A 19,043-nucleotide genomic window follows, 5' to 3' on the forward strand; every position below is an offset into this window, starting at 1 on the left:
TTGAATAGAATCTACAGGGATTTTCAAAGACCCTAGAAAGAGCCTGAGCTCCTCAGGATATACTCAGTCACTTTTCCAGCCTACAACTCAGGAGTCTGAAAGTCTTGGAGAACACTGAGAGGTGAATCAGTTTATCAGAGTGACTATGTCCCAACATAAATCCATTACTGTCCACGTGAATGTAAATGCTAACTGTCATTGGGACATAATGCTGATTGAAATACAACAGGAAAAGTTACAGGACTTTCCACTTCTCTGTACTAATCAGCACTATGGCACAGACAGCATCATAAGAGATGAAATGGATAACTTATTGCTGAAAGAATGCAATCTGATCAGAAAGGGAATACAAATGATGGAGTAACACCATGAAGGATTAAGGCAAAACTTGTAACAAGCAGTGTAATAGAAGACCATCAGGTAAACAGACCAACTTATATTTGAACAATGAGACTTCAAAAACAACTTGAGAAAACAGCATGCAAAGAGCAAATTTTTCCAAAGAGGTAAGTCTGCTAGTCATTTCAGATTTGCTCCTAAAAAACTGCAAGATGGCAATGTAGTTTAACTGTTCAAAGCTAACTTGATGGTAATGATTAACATGTTTTCAGTTAATCAGTCTCCAGGGTAATAAAAACAAGTACTTTCACTAACTTGGGTGAATACGATGGCCAGACACCTTATGGAAATGAGATCTATACAGAGACCAAACAACTGACTTTTGAACTGGAATTGGCCTACCAATTCTACTATAATTTTTGATTGAAATATGAAATAAGGCATTCTTAAATTTAAGAGACATTAGTCCTCCTCTCTGTAGAGGTGTGATGTTCCCCAGCATCGCAAATCTGAACTGAGATTACATATGAACACACAGATCTTATAAGTTCAAAATGGAGTTACATCCTTCCTCCACATGTGATGCTGTGAAAAAGCTATGCATCTTCACACTGACTTATACTGACTAAAGCAGCAGCAACCACCAATTGTTGGCGTTATGCAGAGAGACAGAGATGGTCTCATAGCCTGAGACTGAATTTCTTTGCTTTATCCAGGACTTGTAGGTGCAGTAGGCTGTGGACTCTCTAAGGCAGCTTCACAGACCTGAGGTTGGTCTTATGTAGAGGTTGGTAGACTTGGCAGACACCAGCAACAGTCTGTCCCAAAGCTGATGGTGTCCTTGTGTTACACTTCCTATCAAGTTAAAAAAAAAAAAGTTCTAAAATCTTCAGCAAGCCTCAGTAACTCACTGTAAGCATCTAAAAATTCTGCATGGGATCACTACAACACAATCTAGGGGACTGAACACTCAAAACATCAGGAGAAAGCTCTTGTTCCAGTGAGGCTAGCTCTAAGGCAAGTCAGTCAGTATGTATCACTGTTCAAAACTGTGATCATGTGGCAACTTTATCTGGTTACACTGGAAAGTGATCACTGTTGCCAAAATGGAAAGAAATTCAGTTTTCTTCATCAGTAAAGAGGTGAAAAATCAGGATGCTTTATTATCTACAGGGTGGTCCTCAATCTTCTCCAAATGACTAATGGTAAACCATACACCTTTTTATCATAAGTTTAGGGATGCAAGACAAAGTATTTCAGTTGGAGAATAAGTTAGAGCACATTGGGGAGCACTGTAGACCAGCTACGGTGTGTGGGATTCTTGCAACACAAGATACTCTTCCACCTGTCACAGCTGGGAGACCATGGCCTTACATGCCTGCACTGAAGGAGCAAGAAGATCTGCTGCTGAGAAAGAAAAAAACTGGCTAGCAACAGAATGCTTGAAGTCAAGAGGTAAACAAGAGAATGGAGGGGGCTTCAAAATGGCCTTTCTCACCTCAAGGGTCTTTAGAAGCCATCAACAGGAACAAATGAATCCAAGGGACCATAGGGATGGTCTTAGAAATGATGAAAGTCTGGGTGATTCTCACATCAGTTGTGATAACTTCAGTTCCAAAGGCAAGTAAATAAGAATAGAGGCAGAATTAAGAATAAGGGATATATTACCCTGTTTTGTTAAAGAAGGATGAAGACATGACAAATACTTTGTCTCACACAGGGTGACAGAATTTGCCTGAAGATACAGAGTAAGTATGAGAGGGGAAAAGCAGCTTGAGAGGATACTATTACTGTCTTAAAATATTCCAGTAAGTAAGAAGGCTCATAAAATCACTTCAGTGCTAAATAAGCGGGTGTGCTGTCACTGCAAGACCATTTTACTTACTATTGCAGTGGTAAAATCTGCTCAGACCAAAAATTGCTCCAGTGGAATCTATCTGAAATAATATTACACAGGAATCTTGGCACTAAATCACTTGTTATGCAATCAAGAATCTCCTGTTTATTTCTGTAAAATATGGAAAGCATGATTTCAAAACAGAATTTCAGGAGATGGAATTTCATGATATGATAATTCTACCATAAAGACAGATTGCAGAAAATACAGAATTTTGCTTGCCTGATGCCATCTGTAGTATTGAATTTTCTTTTTTCTAAGCTTGCTTTTATACCTGCCATAAGCACAATAGCATACTGACAGTTGGCAATATAATGTCCTTCTTTTCTGTAAGTGCTTTTGTTCTTTGAAATTCTGCTTTGATTTTGCTAAGACTGGATCTTGAAACAGCAGTTCTTTAATACTTGCCCCTTACATAAACTTAGGCTGCTTCATAACGTAGTATCTCAACACTAAAATATAGTAAGACCAGGCACATACTTCTGTTTATTATGAGTAATGCTAGGAAAACAAGGGAAAGGAGAGTTCTGGTCTACCCAAAGAAGAAAGCTCTGTCCTCAGTACACAGCCTCAGAGCCTTGCTGTCTCCTCTAGGACACCAAATGGGGCAAAAGCTCTCCCAAGTCTATAGGAAAGAGAAGCTTTTGACTATGCTGACTCAAAAGTAAATCTATCAGCTGAACGAGGACAACTATCTGTCCTCCAAAAGAGAGTCTTTTTCTGTAACCAGTTAGTTCTCACATTACTATGTACAATTATGTCTAAATTCTGCTGTTAAAGCGTTAAGAAGTTGTTGACATTTCACACATAGCAGATCATTATTTTCTCAGAAAAATCAGGGCAGAAAAACTACTGAGACTGTAGGACTGAACAAAAGAAAACTAGGACACTGCAAATTCACAGCTGTTTGTACAACTTTCAGTTTATTCCTTGCATGTGTTCTTACACAGTCATTAAATATGTAACCAAAAGTTTTATCCCTCTGTCTTCTGACTTACTTAGGGCACAGAATAAAAATCTGAAGGAAAAAAAAAAACACAGAAAAACAAGGGCAGCACTTGCAGCTGTAAATTTAGCATTATCAATTCTTAAGTGTCTGATTTAAAAATTTTAATGCAAGTTTTCAAAAAGCAACAACACCTGCAATATTATCTCCTATCTTTTTCCTTAGCATCCTTGGGGTTTTTCTGTGTTTTTTTGTTTGTTTTTTGAAGGCAACATTATAACAACACTATGTAATCCTTGGGAATAAATACACGAATTCTCATCTTAAAACTGCTACGAGTAGTTCCCATCACTTCTATAAGGACATTATTTTAGAAGCTCACTTCTCAGATGGCCACATTTTCAATTTCTAGGCTATATTTATTCACAGCAAGCATACAAATTCTTGCTCTTTATGCAGCTATGTTACTTTTAGCGTAAAATAGCTGTATTTCTTTTTAGTGTTTATCCACTGATATGACAACAAATCTATTATTTTCTTGGATATTACTTTTCTCATCTAAGCAGGCCAACTTCTTTTCTTACTGCAAGATAAGAGATTTGTCACTCTTATCATTTTGTTGGTCCTTCTCTGCGCTCCTTCTGCTTCAGAATCAGGTTTGTACAGAGTATTCCGGATGACAAATTACACATGTCTTCTAAGGCAGTGTTAATATTCTCTTATCTCTGCTGAAAATTCTTCACCTGATGCAGGCTAAGGCTTCACTAGCATTTTTCAACTCCCAATTTACAGAAAGAGTTCCTGGTCTTTTTTCTGTTAACTTCTTCCTTCTGTCCAGTCAAGGTCTTCCTGTTTATTATTCTAAGACTCCTGAGTTTTAATTGTCTTTTGATTTTATACCCATAGTAAGTGTAAATAGCACACTCCAACTTTATGCATCAAGGTCACTTTAAAGACAAAAAAAAAAGAGAACATGATCCAAAAGACTAACTTGAGAAATTTCCTGCCCAACTGCTTTGTTATTAGCCAGGTCTTTGATCATCTCACAATTTGCACAGTTATCTCCATCCACTCTACTCTAATTGTACTTAGCCAGAATGTATTATTACTAAAATCAGTTGAAATTGCTTTCACAAATTTCTCACTCTACAGAACTGTAAGAATAATATATATGAAATGAAAAACTCCCTTCATCCCTGCACCCACATTGCATATTGTTGACAAGTGATGCAAAAATAGGGGCAAACATACAGGAAGATTTCACATTTACTCACCATGATGGAGATGAGAAGTAAATACAATTGACATTAAGACAATTACACTGGTATAAAAACAGCGCATACTAGAAAAGGAATAAGTCAGTAACAACTCTTAGAAATAATTTCAACAGTTTCTATATTCAGCTACTGAAATAACTAGCAATGTATCTTACTTGTTCTGTCATATGACTCATGACAAGTATGTGCAATTTCAGCTCCAAGTTGCAAGTAATGTCCAGCTTTGTCATCTCGGGAACCATCTGCTCCAAGGGCAAACATTCCTCCTGCAAAACAGGTCAAATGGCCCATCTTTCTCTCAAGGTGTCCATTCTTCCACTCTCCAATGAAGGTCAGTCCTCCATTGGACTTTCTGATGAGGTGTTTTTCTATGGCCTACAAGAAGAATAAAAGAACTTTCAAATACTGCTTTGAATGCAAATTTTACATGCTAACACTTCTTAAAAGAATAAAACACTGTTTTCAAAACAAAAACATTTTCCTTTTATCAAACATACTTTTGAGCACCACATGAACAAACAGTTTTAAGAATATAATTTCAGTGAATGCAAAAAATACCCTACTTACTAAATTACGTTTATGAGACATGTCACAGGAAAGTCACAACACAGGTGACATAACAATTTTATGTGAAAATTAAACACATTCTATGGTTCACCTGACTGCTCATCTACTTGTTGCCTATGAGAAGTAAATATCTGTTCTACCATATAGTTTGTGTGTATTCACACAAATTTGCTGGATATTTTCTGTCAGCAATGTATGTAAATGCAGCACCTGTACTCCTAGTCAGCCTTCAGCAGAAACTGAAAAGAATGCTCCAGCTTCCTTTTAGCCTCTGCACAGCAGCTTTTTGACTGCACGTGGTCAAAGAATGGGTGAGGGTTTGTGCAGCTGTTCACAAAGAAGCACTATAGAAGTAGGTAAAGTAACAGCTGCTTGTTCTTTTGCACTTTTGTACCTGTGTATATTCTTGCCTGTGATTTATAAGAAGCTGTAGATACAGCTTCTTCTATGATATCAGTCACTCAACATACAAAGATTTTGACACTGTTTGGAAAAGAGCTGATGTAACTTGCCAAATTCCATGGAAAGTTTGCTAACTACATGGAAAAAAAAAGTATTTACTTTAGCCTCTTTCAAAGACAATGATAACCTCCATCATCTATTGCAGTACTGACTCTCTTTAGCATTATATAGCTCTTGTTCTGTAACTAGAATGTTGTTACAGTTGGAGTCCATCATAAATATCTTCTTTGTCACAGAGACATTATTTCTACCTTTTTTCTAAAAATCTCTTTTGTAACAATCTGATAGGCTCACAACTTCCTCCAAAGTGCATGGAAGCTCTGGTCAGAATACTCTAATGCTTATTAGAGTCAAAGGATTAAAGTGACATAAAAAAGGCATTTATTACTCTCCTCCTCATTTTCAAGATCTATTATAGAAGTGAATCATTACTCCTCTCTGCTGCTTTTCTGATGCCTACAATATAATACAGCCCAAAGGTGCTGAGATATACTGAAACCACACAGAAAGAGGATGTTGCATTTAATAACTACAGGGATTATGCTGGAACTGGAGGTCATGTCTGCTGCACACAGTAGTATCACTAGTATCTACTGCTTGCTGTTACCATGACTCAGGTAACAAATACAGGGATTAATCAGTTAACATCTTATAATTCAGATTTTAAAGTAAACTGTGAAATAGCTGTGACAACAGATACTCCAAGTTAACTTTTATTTATTTATTTTAATGTTGTTGAAGTATCACAGGGCTGCTAAAGCAGCTTTATTCAACTCAGCATTATTTGGACTATCCAGGTACTGAAACAATGTCTGACAGTCTTCCAATGTTTTCTTCAACAATTTCCCAATGGCTTTTTAAAGCAAACAAACAACAACCACCAGCAGCCAAAAAAAACCCAAAAAGAATTCTTGAAGTTATTATCATAAAGGACAGAATTCCAAGGTTAGAAGCCTCATTCAGGAAAGACAATTATATAAATAAATAGTAATTGGAAACAGCTGTACATGTTTTTTTTGTTTTGTTTTGTTTCGTTTTCTGAGCAGGTTCTTGTCTTGAGATTCTGCAATGCTAGCGGCAACTTTTCCCAATTGTGAGAATGCTGGGAATCTACCTCAGCTATGCTGCCAACACAGCTCTCGTAGTTCCTATGTGTCTGAAGTGTATGCACTAGATAAAAGCAGTGGATTACAGGGAGATGACAGTATAATTATACAGCAGTGCTCCATGTCTTACTTGGTCCTTATCATTTGGATGGTAAAATTCCTCTACTATCCTCTGCTGAGTCCATGTATTCTGAAAGTAATGAAAGAAAAATGCTGATCTGCAGTCATCTTGGGTTCATTTCTTCACTAATACTACTGACAGATCTGAATTTTGTGCTCATGGCAGGATCCAGTGAAAAGAATGCAGAAATAAGTGACTGAGGAGGAACTGATGGCTGCAAAGTGCAACAATCATGCAAATAGGTATTGAGGACTGCTACATTATTGTAGCTTCTAGTGCCAGAATGCCTGGTGCAGTTAACTGTTAAAAAACCTCACCTGTCCTGAAAGTATTGGCACAGGAAAGATGGGAGGTGCTGAAGATGATGCTAAGATGTATAGCTATAGCTGCACTGATTCAATTGTCCTGGACCGAGGCAAAAGATTGTGGCAAAAATGATGTAGGGGAGATGATGATAGGACTTCTATGATCATATAGTACATAAAACTTGAGGCACCATTTTTTGAGGAAGACATTGTTTTCTTAAGTGAATAAGAGAGCTTAGAAGAGTTTATACTAGTTATATATTAGCTAGCTAATAATGAAGTACCATCTTCAGAGTAGCAAAACAAGCACTTTCAACAAGAAAATAAATACAATCCTCTCAAAATACTGCACTATTCAACAACCTAAAAAGGACAACTAATATTTATAGAAATTAAAAATGAACACCTGGGCATTGCAGGAGTACTGATCCTATTGGATTAGAAAAGTTTCAGAAGGTTGGAAGAGATCTGACATTTGTACCCTTGGCTGGATGGCCAGGGCCACAGAAAACTCCTGTAGGTACTGGCAATGGCAATGGCATCCGCCTGACCACAATGAGCACATATGCTCTAGAGTGGACATGTGTACTTAAGCTTCCAAGGAAAACACTTATTTACACCAGAGACATGAGATTAACTGTTGTAAATAGGTTCTCTTTCACCTGTGAAACGACAAAAACAATTATCTCAGATGTAAACACTGAATGTTCTCTGATGTTCCTACTGTACGTGACTCTAGCAAAAAAACTGCATTCTCTGGGCTGTCTTGGAACAGAACTTGCTATGTTGTTGATAGCTGAACACACTGCTGGATTCTTCTTTTGGGTATCTGATGCTGTGCAATAACAAAGAGCGTAGAATCTAGCAGCTTAGAGCAGTCAAAGCGAACAGATCAAAAGGAAGCTTCCGCACCTCCAGCCAACGTGAGGAGGAGAATGCACTTTAAGCCAGGCTGCATACAAAGTCCACATGATGATGCTGAATGCAAGTAAGTTCATCCTCAGCATTTATCACCACAAAAAATTCTCAATGAATTCCACAATTTCTGTGAATCTACGCAGCAGGCCACTGAAAAGATGCATACTCTGCAGTAGAAGGCTATACTCATGTTATAGGAGCACGTAGAGGTTGTGGAGAACAGAATTTGTTCACACTTCTGCTATGAAGTATGTGGTGACTTGGCTAAAACTTTATATGACATGGATTGGGAATCATAGCATCTGAAAAACATGTGAGATTATCATCTTTCTTCCTCTCAGTATCTCAAGGGATGGGATGTTTCAGCAAGACCTGAGAGGGAGGGTGTGGTGTTATATCTTCTACACTCTTCATTATATAAGCTAAGGGAGTGCAGTGTGGCAGAACAGATACCCTCTTTTAGACTGATGGGTGCTAAGAACATTTCCAACCCTGTACTATGAGTAGGAAGAATGTATTTTACACCCTTCCCCTTTTGTTTGCATAAACGACACTAAAAGTTGGCTCGATGTTTTGAAAAACAAACAATAAGAAATGTTATCTGTGAAGGAAGAACTACGGTACAGGCAACAGTAAAAGAAGAGTGAAGGAATTGGCTCTGAAAATAATTGGAGATTTTAATTCAAAATTTAATTATGTAAGACAAAACCCTGACTCTTTCCATGTCTCTTTGCATTCTGACTCCTTGCATGTCTCTTTCAGTATTGAGTAGGACTTGAAATAATTACAAAGTCTGATCCAAAAGGATATTCCAAAACGTATAGATCAGTATTGCTCATGTAGACTCAAATGTGCACTGCTGGGGTAGGCTGAGAGAAAGCCAAAGGGAAAACATTCTGATGCAATGCAGGTCATATCACTTAGGAAGCAGGAATAGTTTGGCTCTTTCTCCCTCCTATGCACACTATCCTTTCTAGTTCCAAATTTGCTTTGCTGTGTCTCAAAAAGACAGAGATTTGCCCACATAAAATATTTGTGAGACTGGACATACATCAAAGAGAATCAAAGTTTATGTTCTCTAATTTTCAAGTGTCCAGCATCTAAGCGCCAGAATAAAATATTTAAACAGTAACCACAACAGATGTTAAAAGCGAAACAGCCATTTTAAATCCCAGAGGACACAAAAAAATCTGCATCTAAAACTTCTGAAAGAATTCAGCTACTGCTTTGAGCTACTAACACTGATTTATGCAAACCCTGGAAAGCTAACAAAATTCATAAAGACTGAGAAATAACTGATGATGTAACAGTATTTTAAAAGGTTACCTAAAGAACCATATAAAATTAGTTATGTAGTTAGAAAAAATAAGTGATTGATTGACAATTGCATACTGATATCACTAAGAATATTAGGAGTTTCTTTGGTATTGTACAAAACATTGGTCCTAAACAAAATCTAGGCAGCACGTACAAAGTGGATTAATAGCTGGACTGATAGAATCACAGAATCACAGAACGGCGAGGGTTGGAAGGGACCTCAAGGATCATTAATCTCCAACCCCCCTGCCACATGCAGGGCCACCAACCTCCACGTTTAATGCTAAACCAGGCTACCAGAACAGTTCAAAAGAAATTGTAAAAAATCCTCATTCTATAAAGATTCTGAAAGGATGATTTTATTCAATGGCAGGCAGCATTTCTACCAGTAATCTGCAAGAAAAACATGTGAAAAAACTTGCAAATGACACAAAAATTGATGGAGATATAGATAGTGATACAGATAGTGATAAAGCCCTATAAAGTCATACAGAAAAAGTGATAAAATAGGTTTTACTTGAACTATTGTGTTTTAACAGAGATAAGTATAAGGTCACACATCAGGGAATTGGGAATGTAAATCACAGCAGGAAAGCAGTAAATCAAAATACTATAACAAACTTCAGAATATAACCAACTGGGAAATGGATGAGAGTGGGATGCAAAGGTTAAGAATGCAAACACAACTCTTGTGTGAAGAGCTGGGTGAAGAGGAGAAACTAGGAAGAAACCAGGTAGTTATTAGAATTAGCAGAACCACTACAGAAACTACATATCTAATTCTTGTCTACACAGAAGTAAAGACACTGGAAAGTACTTAAAGCTTAAGAAGTTATTCAAAGTCTGGAAGAACTGTTTTATAATGTGACATAAAAGGATATCATGCATCTCTTTCAGAAGGGCCTGCCTCATAGTTTTGTTGGTAACAGCTACATAATAGAATAATCCTTTAAAACAGTGTAATAAAGTTCAAGTACTTGGAAGCCAAAGCTGATGAAATTCAGGTCTGAAATAAGACATTACAGTTTCAAAGCAACTGGAATTTCATTACATTTATTTTTTAAAATGTGAATTTTCAGAACATTAAGAACAGAGATTTTTCTTTAGGAAACTGCCTGCACTGTAACTGAGCTTTGAAGGCTTGTGTTGAAAGCAACACGACATGCACAGAGATTGGAATAGGTTTGGCAGCAAGTATCAATCTGCATGTGGACAAGATCACACAATCCCTGCTGCTGTTTGCACCACAGCTAACTCAACTGAAGCTAGCTTCACTGTCATTCTCTGTTATTCTTACCTGTATTAACTATTATTATCATGTAATAGTTATATAATATTATTATAGTTATATAATATTATTATAACTATTATTCTCTGTATTCTTAACTGCAGCTTAAGTACGTGGACATATATAGGTACAAGTGAGCCCAACAAAATAAGACGCCTGTGCATGGGCACACTGAGGAAGAACAGTCATGTATCATAAAGCTCAGAGGCATCACAAAAAAGTCCCTACCCCAAATCCCCCAGAACTGCCTCTGGTCCCCTTGGGCTGGCACTACTTGATTTGTGAGAACAAACAAGACCATATTACAAAAGATTGATAGAGCAAGGAAGAGGTATGAATTGTATTTTATAAGATAAATATCAAATACAACATCTAAACATTTTAGAATATAATTTGAAGAATAAAACAAATCAGCACTTTTAATTTTTTAAATTACTCTGAACCTGGGATTAAAAACCAACCAAACAAACAAAAACTTGGTCACCTTGTACATCTTACGTTAATAGTTATTTCCAATAAAATGTTCTTTGGATTATTCCATTATAACACTTTGGATGAGCTGACGTTTTTAGCACAGCAATTTGCATCAGATATATTTCACAATAATATTTTCTAAATTACTCAGGGAAAAAGCTTACATAATCAAAACAAGTCCTATATGTTGTTTGGTTTTGTGGTTTTTTTTTTCATTCTTTAAATATGCTTTTTAATTCTACTATACAGGAAAACTCAATGAATTATAATCACCTCAATGGCATCGTCGTACATTTTTCTTGCTTCTGTGTCCGTTTTGTCTGACATAAGCCAGGCTTTCAATAAATATTCATAAAAACTGTCTCCCAGCCCGCCCACAGATGTGTGATCTGCAGGAAGAAAAGAGGTAAAGAAAAATTGAAAAGCTTATATAATAACACCTTTCATTTACTTAAAACATAAGCTTACATTTGAATATATATCACTGTAGAATTATCATTATTTTAAGCCTATTTACTAGAACAAGGCTGTAATGTATTCCCTTCCAACTTTTTTCATAGATCTGAATACTCATAGGAGGCAGGGTAATTTTCCATGCCCACTACTTGTTGTCTACACAGACTGTACCTTACGTCACAAATTTAATTTAATTTAACCAAAGCTTTTACTTAATTCCACAGCACCTAACTGTTTTGCTGCTAGGGTTGTATATATTATATGTGTGTATGTGTGTATATATACTAAAGCGTAAGAGCTCAGTATCCAGGATGCAATTAGGCCATGAGGCTGGCTATAAAACACCATGAACTAAAAGGAATCTAATTTTCCAGGAGATTTTTACTTCCAACAGAACAGTTACTTAACAGACTAATGAATTTCTCAAAGTAAATGCTCTTATTTAAATTCCTCCTTGCACACCACAAGCCCTTCTCTGTTTCTCTAGGCTTGAGCAGCCACATCATGTGCTACACTGCAAGGCTGCCTGACTACTAGAATTCAGCGCCACATAACCTAGATCTCCTAATGCACAGATAACTTTTTGTCACCTTCTTCCATTCTTGCAGAGATGACCTTTCACAAGTAGCGTCACACGCAACTCTGTGCTGACAGACAACCTGAGAAGTACCTACGTTTTCTGTCTGGGTGACATCACACATCCTTCTCACATGAAGCTTACTGATGGTCTGACACTGTTTCGGAGCTCCTGTTCCAACCTAGGTGAGCACTCTCTCAGTACACACACTTCATTCAAAAACTGTTATGATCTCTGAGATTTAATAAGCATTTCCAAGCAGAACAGCACATAGCCTCTTCATTTTCAGTATAACAGCTGGTATCAAAAGTTCTAGTCTGCTCACTACCGAGTGAGGAAACATTTAAGAATGACTTTGTCACAGTGCCAGAAATCCACTGCCCTATGCACAGTTGTTATAATCATGCAATTCCCATTTCGCTGTATGGGAAAAATAAATACATAAATAAAGATGCAATATTTCCTTTCAAACTTCCTCAGAAAAGCAATATTATTTACAAACTTTCTGGGATAAAGGTGTAAAAGAAAATTAGAGCTCTCCCATTTTTTACTGCAAGCACTGCTATGCCCTGCATGCTTCCTTGTCTCCAGAGTTACAAGCAGAAATTCAGAGCAGGTAGACGCTTTTACCTAATTTTTCTTGCTGCCCTTCAACTCCTTTGCTAATTACTCAAGGATTTCTGAACATAAGTAGAGGCAAACAGAAAGCCTGTTAGCTTTCCCACGTGTTTCGGTTGTGAGTTTGGGGAAAATAATTTCATACCCCTTTTTTTCCAACCCAGCACCTCTGAGATTTTCATACCCAAGTATTCTGTGATTTAAGTAAAAACAATCAGTTTTCTAGTTCTAAGCTGTAAGAGGGCATTCAGGCAATGAGTCATTTTCCTCCTCAGGTCCAAGCACCAGAAATTACTCCTTCAAGGAACGATTATGCTCTCACAGAGACAGGAGAACTAAGGGTCCATGGTTGTCAGAGCAAAATAAACAAATCGTCTCAGGACTTCAAAGTTACAGCTCTTCTCAGCACTACTCAAGGGACTGCCTTCAAATGAGATGCAGCATAAAACTACATCTGCCTCCTCTTCAGCCAAGTTCTGTCACTTCAAAGGCTGCTGCCAGTGCAGCTAATGCACCAGGTGTCCCTCACAGATGTCAGAACAGGGCTGCTACTGTCTCTGAGCAGCATTTCTCTCCAGCTGGATCCAGGGCACAAGAACAGGAAGATGAGTGGAAAACAATCCCTTCTTCAAGTGGGAAATCCATGTCCCAAGAGACTTCCCAAAATCAATTACAAGAAATGCTCCCTGTTTTACTCCTGCTTCTTCAGACAGTCATTTGAGAACAGTCCTGGCCAGCAGCTCTCCTCCTTTTCCACATTCCTTCTTGTCTTGGCTGAAAAGCACAAGGAACGCAGGAGCCAGTGGCATCAGGAGACACAGCACAGAGCCACCTCCAAAGCCGCCTCTTTTGCACCACCTTCGTGTGTTGATAGCATGGAGCTGTGCAAGTTTCTCAAGTGCAGATTCTTCTCCCATTCAAGCAGAGAGACAAAAACACTGTAAAGTGAGGAGTTCCAGAGTCCCTCAGCTCCCTGCAACAGGTCTTTGCTTATTGCCATTTTGCAAGCGTCACAACTACCATCTGTTTTCAAAGCTCCTTCCTGGATTAAACACCAGCCTCCACCACTCCTAGCTGGTGCCATTCACAGCCGGACCTCAGGGAAGATCTGTCAGAAAGGGCAAGCTCATTCTGTGCCATCTCATCTGCAGCAGGAAAGGGAAAGATGATGTTTAAGAGCAGCAATTTTTCCCATTCCTACAAGCTGCGTTAGCTGCGCTCCTGGCAATATCATCCTGAGGTCATTTTCTAGGGTAATAAGAAGCTGCCAAAGCAGAATTTGCTGCACTGAGGATGTAAGCATGATAAATAGAAATGACTGAAAATTAAACAACTTTTCATGACAAGCTTCTCTCATTTAGCATGGAAATGCCAAAGCAGTATTTTTCAAGATCCTTTAAAAACACAGATGTAGATTTGGGTCATCACGTATCATTCTGTCCTACACAGATAGCTCCCTACCAAAACTTATTGTTGTGTGGTCCACAGTGGTTATCTCTTCTGCTCTTTGAGCCAGAACTCAGACTCAGACATTTAATTCAGCTCAGCTCAAGATGTTTTACTCATAAACATGTTTTGCACATAAGATATTTATAAGTTTTTTAATCAGCCCTAACCTTGCATGCCAATCCAGAGAACAAAACACAGAGGTCATGATTTGAATAAAAGAGTTTGTGATAGAGACTTGGCACTACTCTTTAGTTAGATGGCTTTGAAGGTATTATGCTTAAAAAGTTTAAGTATTTTGCAAATTTGAACATGGATCTAATTTTTCACATATGTGGTCTATAAGAATTATGTAATCAGCTCTATGTCATTTAAAGTTTTTTAGTGTAAAAAGCCATTTTACAATGAAATCCTGAAGGAAAATTCTTTCATATAAGACAAATATAGCAAAGAGAACAGAAGCATGAAGGCATATCCAATATGGCAGAAACCACATATTCTATTCAATGACAAGTATACATTTTTAGAACAATCACTTTTTTCAAAACAAAGATAAATTAAGATTTTTACATCCTTCCCCTCACCCCCTTTTCATTCTTAAAGTAGGCCCAGATGATCTTTTTCAAAAAGGAAGTGATTCCAGCCAAGAATTCCTTGGGAATTCTTATTCTAAGGGTAATAGGGGCAGTTGCAAAGAATATGATCAACGTTTGCAACCAAATGCAATTATATAGGTCACTCCAAAAGTAATGCTTTCTATATATCTCCATGGAGACTACAACGGATACAAAGAGCACAATAACATTATTTGATAGAGCACGTTCTCAGCTACAAAACACTACTTTTTAACAGTCACCACCATTAGCTGTGCATTTTCTCTAGCGATGAACAAGAACCTGCATGCCACACTCGTCAAAATCTGTACCAGCAGAGGTGACACTGTCACCATCACCACTGCTAAAACATACTCACGGGACTCACACCCACTGTTTGGTTCAGCCAGTGTCAGTTCATGTCAACCGGCCCAACCGTTTCCACATGAAGGAATTCAATGACAAGTTTGCTCCATCCACACTTCCAGCTGCAGGAGATTGTTGTGCTCATGGGCTCTTGTCCTGATGGGGGATTTCAACCACCCAGATATATGCTGGGATAGTGGCATGGTGGTGGCAGACAATCCAGGAGATTCCTGGAATCTGCTGGGGATAAATTCCTGGTCCAGGTATTAGATGGACTGACCTGAGGTGAAGCCTTACTGAACCTGGTGCTCACCAATGAGAAGGAGAGCATTAGAGAGGTTAAGATTGGAGGCAGCCTGGGTTGTAGTGACCATGCCCTGGTGGAGTTTGTGATCTGGAGGAAAGCAGGCCTGGCAAAAAGACCCTGAACTTCAGGAGAGCAAAATTCCAGCTGCTCAAGGAACTGTTGTATGGGATCTCCTGGAAAACTGTCCTTAAGGGCATGGGTACAGAACAGAGCTGGCAGCTCTTTAAGGATACCCTTCTAAGAGTGCAAGAGTTCTCTATCTCCCAGCAGAAGAAACTGAGCAGAGGAGGCAGGCAACTGGCATGGCTGAGCAAGGACTTGCAGCTTAAACAAGGGAAAAGGAAGAAATGTACAGGAAGTGGAAGCAGGGTTGTGTAGCCTGGGAGGAATATAGGGACATTGCCCATGTGTGCAGAAAGAAGATTTGGAAAGCCAAGGCACAGATAGAGCTGAACCTGGTAAGAAATGTGTAAAATAACAAGAAGGGGTTCTGCAGGTACATAAGCAGGAAGAGACAGATCAAGTATAGTGTTCTCCCTCAGATAGCTCTCCAAGGCTGAAACAGTAGGGCTTTCTAATCTCAACCACATCTGAGACACTATAACTTATCTGGATGAAATTCTGGGACTCTTTTTTAATCTAGATTAGGTAACCCAGACACTGTGCATTCACTCAACTTGTTCTCATTTCTTACACCCAGATCTACCTAACGGCTGCAAATAACTTCCTTCAGAGCTGGTTTGTAAACAAACTGCAGTGCTTCCCAGATATACAGTTAGGACAGCAAGACTGCAAAGGTAACAACATGTGACTCCTCCTTTTGTTTATGGGAAAAGTTTGGTGCAAGCAGTGAGATATTTCCTACAATAACATAAAACTCCCTAAAGATACCATTAATAATAAAATGTGTTCTAATGAAGGTCTACATGCTCTCAAGTGCAAACAAAATATGTGTAGATTGTTTTTAAACAGATGGCTTGATGCAGTTAATGGCTGTTTAATGAGGCAAATTAAAAACAGTTCATGATTTGCTAAACCCTCTCTTTGTGCCTGAATTGTACAACTGTCATTTCCTGGCAATGCACAGGAATAAACTAAGCCAAGTGCTGTATTAAAAACAAGACATTACGCAAAACAGATAGGGTGGCCCCAGTATCTAGATGATGCTTTGGCACTGTAGCAGCACAGAGCGATTTCCATGCCCCTTCCTGATCCCCTCTTCCTGCACTGCCTTTGCAGTCATAAAGCTTTCACTATTATTGCAGCTGGAGTGAGGAAGACAACATAAAAGCTGAGAAGTATATTTTGTGAGCCAAATACTGTACCAGCATGTAAGCACAAGCAGCTGGAGATGAGGATCAGCTAAAACGATAGTATTTCAATTTATGAATTTGCAACTATAACACAGTATTTAAGACAGTATTTTAAAATACATAGAGTTAGGGGGAAAAAAAGCAAAGAACTGGAAATTTGGAAACCTGTAAAAGAAATTTAAGTCTTATAAAAGGAAATATTAATTACAACTCTGAAGCATAAGAAAAACTGACTTAAATCTGCATGTAACACAACAGGCAACAGACTGGCAATGCCAAGATGGACAAACTCTTGATTCATTTTAACCAAAAGAGTAATATTACTGAACTACTTTGTAATAAAGGACAAAGTGGTAAAAGGCAAGGCCGATCCTCCTAACATCCTGTCTTTGACAAAGAATTGTTGTAATAAGTTAGGAAAGGATTTTCAGCATGGAATAGACAACTGTCTGAGGGGAGTAGTGAAGTGATTTAGCTAATATGATCTTTCATTAGGAAATTTACACATCCCATTGCCATTAGTTGTTCTGGTATCAACTGACCTTACAGAAAGCATAATCTACAGGAGATCCCTTTTTTTAACATAGAAAACTTTTAAACAATTGCTCTTCTGCTTATCTTCTGAGTAGCTCTGATAAAATTTCAGGTCAATCTTTATTTTATGTAGTTGGGCTTAGCGTCCCTGAGCTGCTCTAAATAGGTCCAAGTTTCCTTTCTAATCTTTTAATCCAGAAAGCTGAAGCTCTAGAAACTGCAGTTGCTGCAATCCACAGTGGAAATTCAACCTAAGCCATAATGGATGACCTAAAATTGCAAAAACTTGTAAATTAACTGTAGTGGAGGCAGCCCCAATAAAAGGAGGTGGAGGTGCAATTTTTAGTCAGATATGAATTATCTATCACTAAGGAACATGTTACCAGCATCAGAATTTTTCTAAAAACATGCAGATTACCACATAAAAGACCCATATTCAAAAAGCATATTTAAAAATGCAATGCCAGAGATTCAGAAATTAGGAGACAGCTGAGCATACATTACTTTCTGTTCTAGTGCCTGGTGTCACAACAGATTCAAGCAAGAGGAAAAGACCAGCTCAGCTTTCCCAGCCTGGGGATGTGTGATGACGAATGCTCTGCACACACAACTCTAGGGAACTCAGCAGCTGAACTCTAAAAACTCCATATGGAGAAAGTAGACATAAATATTTTTCAAAGGCTTGGAAAAATATGGGTGTTTTTTTCCTCTAGCAGTCCTAGAACACACAATTCTCTTAACACTTCATATCCAAAACAGGATGATTTTTGAGGTTCTCAACTGTACTTAGGAAAAAAAACCCAAACTTTAATCAGGGCATAACAATATTGCACCTCTAACTTCATTTAGAAATGGTTGAAGCACTTTTGTCAAAGCTCTTACAAAACAAAACAAAACAAAAACCATAAATGATCAACTTGAGGCAGACAGAACATTGCAGTGGAAGAGTTGGAAGCTACAGATGAAAGATCTGCAATATCTTCATGCAGTTCTCCAAGATGAGGGGGTATTTTACTTTTCTGCACCACGGCAAATCCTAACAGAACTTTTAATCATAAAGTACACATCAGGGAAATGCATTCTTCATTCAGAGTAAAAGCAGACTTTCTCCCCCCACTTGTCACCAAACTGTAAGTATTTCTTATACAACCATCAGAAGGTACATCTTCCCACATAGCTCAGAATGCAAACTCTCACTTGTAGAAGACATAAGGAAAAGAAATGCACTATTACGTATCACCTGAACTCTATTACTCTTCTTGAAAACAATTCTGACTTAACTGAAAACAGTCATTTGCACAGACTCTCTTATTTGACAGGAAATGAATGAGTTAAGATCGGCTTGGAAACAGTTTAGATATCAGGAGACTCTAGTACAAGAAACAATTACTCAAGAGATACCAGATTCCAAAGGAGCTCTGACTTTAAGAACTTACAGAATAGGTGTCAAAATATAACACTGTTAGTCCCCAGTCATTTTAAATAAGCTGTTTCCTAGGTCAACAATCTGACACCCAAGAATATCAGGTGGTATCATAAGGCATGCTGGATTCTATTTATACAAACTGATTAATAGTGAAGAAAACAAATGTTAATTACAGCTGTTAGAGGACAAACCACATGTTCTAGATACTGATGCACTCCCCATCAATAGCATGGTATAAAACTGTAGTTTGGTAGTACAGCAAAATAAAATAGCTCATTATGCATCAGTGCATCCAGGCACTTCTATAACCCGGTTACACCATATACAAATCTTTAGGAATTCTTTATACACACATTCTTTGAATATATAATTCATAATTCATACAGATAC

The 19,043-nt window shown here is 38.0% G+C and overlaps 1 protein-coding gene across 2 annotated transcripts in view; it reads right to left on the reverse strand.

The window, feature by feature from the left end:
* Window positions 1–19,043, reverse strand: part of MAN1A2 (mannosidase alpha class 1A member 2) — a 138,408-nt gene that overhangs the window by 19,906 nt on the left and 99,459 nt on the right. For both annotated transcript variants that reach the window (XR_007375139.1, XM_048936200.1), the window contains exons 9-10: window positions 11,291–11,406; window positions 4,615–4,834 (exon numbers count right to left, since the gene is read on the reverse strand). Coding sequence is in view for 1 of the 2 variants with exons in the window: in XM_048936200.1 (XP_048792157.1) it covers window positions 4,615–4,834; window positions 11,291–11,406 (336 nt within the window). In the remaining variant the exon portion in view is untranslated. The remainder of the gene's footprint in view (window positions 1–4,614; window positions 4,835–11,290; window positions 11,407–19,043) is intronic.

Source organism: Lagopus muta, chromosome 1 (genome assembly GCF_023343835.1).
Source record: "Lagopus muta isolate bLagMut1 chromosome 1, bLagMut1 primary, whole genome shotgun sequence".
NCBI classification, from domain to species: Eukaryota; Metazoa; Chordata; class Aves; order Galliformes; family Phasianidae; genus Lagopus; species Lagopus muta.